The sequence below is a fragment of the Pediculus humanus genome, genomic scaffold (genome assembly GCF_000006295.1).
Source record: "Pediculus humanus corporis 1103172108285 genomic scaffold, whole genome shotgun sequence".
NCBI lineage: Eukaryota > Metazoa > Arthropoda > Insecta > Psocodea > Pediculidae > Pediculus > Pediculus humanus.
The window spans coordinates 510,495-517,632 of record NW_002987854.1 but is presented as its reverse complement, the minus strand read 5'-3'; the positions used below and the strand labels follow the sequence as shown (position 1 = coordinate 517,632).

General features: G+C 25.7%; 1 protein-coding gene across 1 annotated transcript in view; it reads right to left on the bottom strand.

Annotated features, from left to right (window-relative positions):
* Positions 1-6,743, bottom strand: part of Phum_PHUM524980 (Diacylglycerol kinase beta, putative) — a gene marked incomplete at both ends in the record, with an annotated part of 10,658 nt that extends 3,915 nt beyond the window's left edge. The window contains 6 exons of the mRNA XM_002431354.1: positions 1,400-1,474; positions 1,574-1,623; positions 1,702-1,818; positions 3,860-4,036; positions 4,369-4,593; positions 6,677-6,743. Of these exons, the coding sequence (XP_002431399.1) occupies positions 1,400-1,474; positions 1,574-1,623; positions 1,702-1,818; positions 3,860-4,036; positions 4,369-4,593; positions 6,677-6,743 (711 nt within the window). The remainder of the gene's footprint in view (positions 1-1,399; positions 1,475-1,573; positions 1,624-1,701; positions 1,819-3,859; positions 4,037-4,368; positions 4,594-6,676) is intronic.
* Positions 6,744-7,138: the final 395 nt, after the last annotated feature.

The window sequence follows — 7,138 nt, the reverse complement described above, 5'->3', positions numbered from 1 at the left end:
AAAGATAATAAACCTGAAGGGATCAATTTCAATTTATTATATTACGGGTCGTTGAATGGGGGAAAAATTACAATTTGAAGATCTCCAATAAAAATCACGCAATCAAAATCAAAATCGAAATAAAAAAAATATAAAAAAAAAAAAAAAAAAACCTTTTTTTTGTTTTTTTTTTTCCCCCCCCGTTCGGAAATTATTTTAATAGGAAATTTTTAATAGATTTTTTCCTATTTATTATTATTATTATTATTATTATTATTATTGATCGCTTGATTTTTTTAAAAAATGATTTTTAACGATTTACTCTCAAGAAAAATAGTTTTTTTTATTATTTTCTTACTGTTATTATTAATATTCATATTGAAATTTATTCAGCCTTTACAAATTTAGTTTTAAATTAGGGCACCAAAGCCCTCCCTCTTCCCCCGCCCCCCCAAATAAAAAAAAGTGGAATTTTCAATGAATTTTAAAATCCGGTAAAAAAAAGAAAAAACCGTTAAAATGTTATTTTCTGAGACCTCTTCCGGTTGTTAAAAAAACTAAAATTTTCCTAAAAAACGTTATTTTTCCCCCCTATTTCGTTTACTAAAAATTCCAATAGATGTCGCGAATTTAAAAAAATTATTTTCCATAATTTGAGAAAAAGGGAGAGAGGGAAAAAAGAAAATATAATTAATGATAATGTTAAAAATATTTTCTTTTTAAACCCATTTCTTAATAAATTATTAAAATTTAAATTTTTTTAAACAATGTTGATAATAATAATAAATTTATTTTATTTAAAAAAAAAAAAAGGTAATTATCATTAGTGATGAGCGTTCAGAAAGAAAAATAGTTTTTTTTTTTTTTATCAGTTGATAATAATCCCGAGTTTTTCGAACGAGGAAAAATCGAAATTGGATTTTTCAACGTCATTGCACCTAAATGGTTTTTCCGATGAAGAAAAACAAAAAAAAAAAAAAAAAACATCGCAAAATTTAAAAAAATTTTTTTTAAAATCAATGAATACCTCTTTCTTTCTCTCTCAATTTCTTCCCGACGATCTCAAATTTTTCGAATCGTATAATAAAGTTAAAAATCGCAATAAATAAGGTAAAAAAAAAAAAATCAATTATCATTATTATTATTATTACTATGAAGAAATGATAAATGTTTTTCCCCCCTTCCTTCCCTCTCCCATTTATCGACACACACACACACACATACACACATACACTGATAATGATTATCCGGATGGGTGTGGTCTCGTGATTATTTTCGAAAACAGTAATAAAAAAAAGGAAAAAAAAATTTTTTTTTAAAAAAAAAACATGTCTTCTATTATTTAGCAGACGAAAAAAAAAAAAAAAAAAAAAAGAAAAGAAAAAAAAAATGAAAAATTTTTCCCGAGCGAAAAACTTACTGGTTTTAATTCCGTGACGTCCCAACCTAAATATTCTGCCACGTTCATCATTTGATTGACGATACAATCCATTTCCTTTAAGAAAAAAAAAAACAAAATAATAATAATAATAATAATAAGGGCGATAATAATAATAATAATAGTCGTGCGGATTTTTTTTATTATTATTATTACGTTTGTATCGAGGACTCCGTTTCCATCCGTGTCGTAGAGTCGAAACATGACTAAAAACAAAAAGAAAAAAATTATTATTATTATCATTATCATTATTATTATTATTATTATTAAAAATAACGACTCACATTCTAATTTATCTTCCGGTCGTCCACCTTCCAAAAGTGATAAATAACAAGCGATATCCTTGAGTGATACCCTTAACGTGTTTATATCAACTGGAGGCTCTTGAATTATTTTACCATCTGGAATGATAAGAGAGAAAAAGAAAAAAAAGAAAAATTTTCCCAATGAAAATTTCATTACGTCATGATGATTGTGACGAAAGCAATGACGTCAGACAGAGGTTAAATAAATGTAATTTTTTTCCCTCTTGTTATTGTTATTAATAATAATAATAATAATTCTGGAGATTTAATTTTTTTTATTTTTGTTATTAAGAAAAGCAGACCGGATGGCGTTTGGGGAATGAAAGTGGGGAAAAAAATGGCGGGAAATTTAAAATTTAAAAAAAAAAAAAAAAAACATTAAATAAAATAAATAAATCGATGAATATTAGAAAATTTATTTATTTATTTATCGATTTTTTTTTTTTAATTTTAAGTTATTTATAATAAATAAGTTGGATTTACAAATGGAGGGTGGGAAGGGGAGAGGAAGGGGTGGGGGAAGTTTTTTTTCGAATTTGTTTAAAACATAAAATAAAGATTGCGTAAATTTCTATTTAAAACAATTTTCTTTTTTTTTTTTTAATAACAAATAAAAAAAGTTTTTATTTAGGAAAACGTAAAAACGGAGTAAGTGGGGAGATGGGGGAGGGGTAAAGGGGTTAGGGGGTGGGAAAGCAGAAGAGTTTCTATTTACGTAAAATTTTTACCCTTTTTCTACATTTAAAAATAAATGATATATATGTATATATATAAATATTCGTTTGTAAAATTTTATTTTCCCGGAATAAAAAAAAAGGGAATAAGACAAACAAACAAACAAACAAAATTTTTTTTAAATAACATCCCGAAGGAAATTAGTTACGGGGAAAAAAAAAATAATAATAATGATAATAAAATAAAATAAGTGCGGGATGAATGAAAAAGGAAAAAAAATGTGATGATGATTCAACACAACAAAAAAAACGAAATAATTCAAATAACCTACACAAAAATAAAAAGGAGAAAAACGGTGGGAGATGAAGAGAGAGTAAGAAAGAAAAAGAAGAAAAGAGAAAGAGAGAGAAAGAGAGAAAAAGAAAAAAATAAAAAATAAAAAAAATGAAAAAACAAAAAGGCTGCGAAAATTTTTCGTTGAAAACCATCCACCCCCTCGAGATATAAAAGTAATAATAATAATAATAATGTAAACGTTGGTATTTATTAAAATGATGATAGGGATGATGATAAAGTGTTGCCAACAATCGTAGAAAAAAAAGAAAAATTTATTTATTTTGATATTTAATCGATTTTGAATTTTTTTTTCTTTTTTTTATCGTTGATTCGATTATGTCTGAACATTTTTAACCTTTTAGTTTTGACATTTAAAAAATGAAATAAAAATTTTTCTTTTTTTTTTTTGTAATTTGAATTAAAAAAACATTAAAAAAAAAAAAAGAAAAATTATATAGTAATCGTGAGGAAATTAAAACAACCAAAATTCCGAACTTTAACATTTTCCAGAAGGTTAAACTACTGGAATTGAAAATACGAGAAATGGAAAATTCCTCCTCTTCCTCCTCCTCCTCTTTCTCCTCTCAATGGAAAGAGAGAAATTTTTTTTTAATGACACGATCAATTTTTTAAAGTCTTCTTACTGTTTTAACTTCAATAATATTTTTTAGAGCGTATAATACAATTTTTTATTTCAATCCTGACGTTGTCAAAGATAGTAAAATAAAAAAAAAGGAAAAAAAGGAAAAAAGGAAGGAAATAAAAGGAAGGAAAAAAAAGGAAAACCCGCCCAGGGAAAACAAAATGTGTTGGTGAAATTTTGTTGCAGATTTTTTTTTTTAGTGGTACAGCAGCATCATCATCCGACTTTTTCTTTTTTCTTATTTTCCCTCAAAGAGATTAAGTGCTTTGTATTCTTTTTATTATTATCATCATTATTATTATCATTATCATTCCTTTTAAAAGAAATGATTGCGGCATTAAAGACTCTTAGATGGAATATAAAAATGGCATTTTAATTTCTTCTTTCTTTTTTTTTCATTTCTTCCTTTTTCTCTTTCTCTTTCTCTCTCTCTCTCTCTCTTTTCTTCCTCTTTTTCATTTAGGTAGATTTTTTATTTCTTACCTTCTCTTTTGTCATTGTTCACAACCAATGCGGAATTACTTGATTTTTTCGAAGAATTTCTCGATATCGGACTGTGACTCGGACTCGAATCCGTTGATTTTTTTTCCAATACTTCGTGGCAGGAATACGAATTATGCGTTACCGTTAACATTGGATGAACGGCAGCTCCGACGCTTCCTGAAAAAAAAAGAAAAGAATGTCATGACGATGACAACGAAGACGCTTTCGTTCATCATTAGTATCATCGTAATAAATATATATATATATATATATATATATATATATATATATATATATATATATTAATTTAAATATACGTGTGACGTACGTGTAAAATCGTCAAACATCTGCGTTTGGCAAAAAAAGAAAACAACGTGACGAGAATGAAAAAAAAAACAACCGAACGTCTTTCAAAGAATTCCCCCCCTTTCCTCTTCCTCCTCCCCTCCCCGCCCCCTCCTTGAAAAACAACAACAAGAAAAAAAAATTTTTTTTTTTTCGAAACGTACCTGTTCTCGTTCTTCCTTCGATTTCGCTTTTATGATAACCCAGAGATTGTAATTTTTCAGTAAAACCGCTGAAAAGGCTTCCCAAAGGCCTGTGAAATTCCAAATCTCTACCGAAATCGACGACGCAGGTTGCTACGTTCGGGACGGAACCTGGAGCTCCAACAGCTCCTTTTGTTGTTGTTGTATATGGTGTTATTGCGGCACAAGCGGTTGTCGAACTTAAAACTGCCATTTCCTATTTATCATATAAATTGTGAAAAATTAAAAGAAACAAAAAAAAATGAAAATGGCGGAAAATTTTTTAAATTTAAATACGAGTTAACTTATTAATATGGCGGAGTCGTCTTACCGACCGCATCCTTTATAATTTATTTATTTATTTTTTCCCATTTGATAAATTGCAAGGATATTTTTTTAACTTCTCCCCTCCCTCCCTTCCGGTCCCCCTTTTTTCTCGAAATTTGTTTCCTTCAATTTTTTTTTTTTTTTTGTAAACCGAACGTTTGATAAATTGATTTTTTTTTTTTTTTTAAATTATTTATTATTGTTTCCGTCGGTTGTTGTTGTTGATGCTGTTGCTGTCGATTGTTGTTGTCGTTTGTTGATTAATTACGTTAAATTATTTAAATTTAAATAAAATTATTACCAATTCAAATTTTTCTTTTTTTTCTCGTATTTTTTTTTTTTTTAATTTAAAAAACGCGCGAAATAATTTTTTCCATTTTTCAAATTTTATTTTATTAAAAAAAAAATGCACGCGCACACACGCACACACATGCAAGATTACAAATCTGATTAAATATTATCACCTTTTGTAAATAATAATAATAATAATGATAATAATGATAATAAACGATAACGATAATGATATAAAAAGGAACATTTTTGAGAAAACAAAAGACGACTAATGAGATTAAGTTAACGGGGGTAGGGAGAAGGGGAAAAAAAAAAGAGAGAAAAATGATTTATTTAATTTTTCTGTTTCTGTCGCTACTGTTCCTGTTGTTCCCGTGTCGTTATTATCATTATCATCATCATTAAATTTAAAAAGAAACGAAAAAGAAATAAAAAAAAATTTTTTTTATTTTTTTCCTTAAGTACGAATAAATAAATTTAAATTTAAATTTTGCGAATGAGAAAATATATATAAATAAGTAATAATAATAATAATAATTCCACGGGATTTGAATTCAAAGTAAAATAAATTTTAATTAAAAATTATTATTATTATTATTTTACTTTCTTTTTTTTTTTATTCGGATTAAAAACGGATTAAATTGGGATTAATTTGAATTTAATTTAAATAAATTCGAGTGAATTCAAGATCATCATTCATTTCGATGGAGATTTATTTTATTTATTTATTTATTTTTTTAATCGATGGTAATAAAAAATAACGTATCGTATTATTTAAACGGTGACGGTTAAAGGTGTGACATAATCGTTTCCAACGTTTTTTTTTTTTTTTTTAAATTTAAAGTCAAAGGAAAAAAAAAAAAAAATTTGACGAATGATTTAAATGTATACGGTACGCATATGTATATATTTTTATGAGTAATAATAATAATAATTTTTTTTTTTTTGTAATAAATCACTTTGAACGAAAGTAATTTTAAACTTCCGAACGGTTATGATGATGATAATAATAATAAATACTCGTTCGCGAGTAAAATATTACTCCCCCCCCAAAAGAAAAAAATAGAAAAAAAATTTTTTTTTTTTAAGTTAAAAGAAAAGGTTTTTTTTTTTTTTTTTTAAAGATTAACCGAAAATAAGTTTCACCTTTTTACCCTTTTTCAATTTTTTTTTTTCTTTTACCTTTTTCTTTCCTTTTAAAGCCTTTTTTCATTCCTTTACCTTTTTTTACGGTTTTTTTTTCTTTTTCTTTTATGTTTTTTCTTTTTTTTTTGTCTCCCCGAAAATGAAAACTTTTACGATTCGCACATTAAAATTATAATTTGATTTATTACAACATCTTAATCAGGAATTTCTTTTTAAATTTAATATTATTATTATTATTATTATTATTACTATTATTATTATTATTATTATTTTGTCAAGCCTTTCTTCCTTCCTTCCTTCCTTCCTTTTTTACTTTTTTCCTTTCGCTTTTTCTTTAATTAATTAAAAGTTTGCGAAATGAGGCTGAGAAATTTTTTAAATTCAAAAACCGAAACTCGTAAACCGAAAACCGTTAAAAAAATTATTATTATTATTATTATTATTATTATTATTATTATTATTATTATTATTATTATTATTATTATTATTACCTTCATAGCTTTGGAATCGTATCCGGTTTTTTTACGTACAAACGAAAGGAAAAGATGTTGAACGAGATCTTCCGGCGTGTTCACATCCAAATACGTGTTCATGAAAACTCTAAAACCTTCCAAATCGATTTCCTGTTTTCAAAAAAAAAAAAAAAAACAAATAAATAAATAAATTATTAAAATTATGTAAATAAAAACATCATCAATATCTACCGTAATAATCATCATTATTTGCATTCACGCAATAAAGTAACGACTATTATAAAATTTTTCCATTTCCGGTTTAATAAATAAAATAAAATAAAGAAATTTTACAATTCTTTTTTTTTTTGTTTTTCAATGAGATGTCTTATGTTTATCGTGTTGTTGTTGTTTCCGGTTATAAAATAATCGAAAGATTTGCGATTATTATTATTATTTAAATAATCGTTTCCGGAAAAAAAAAATTATTGATTTATTCCCGAGCCGCCATTTTTTCTTTTTCGATTATATTCTCA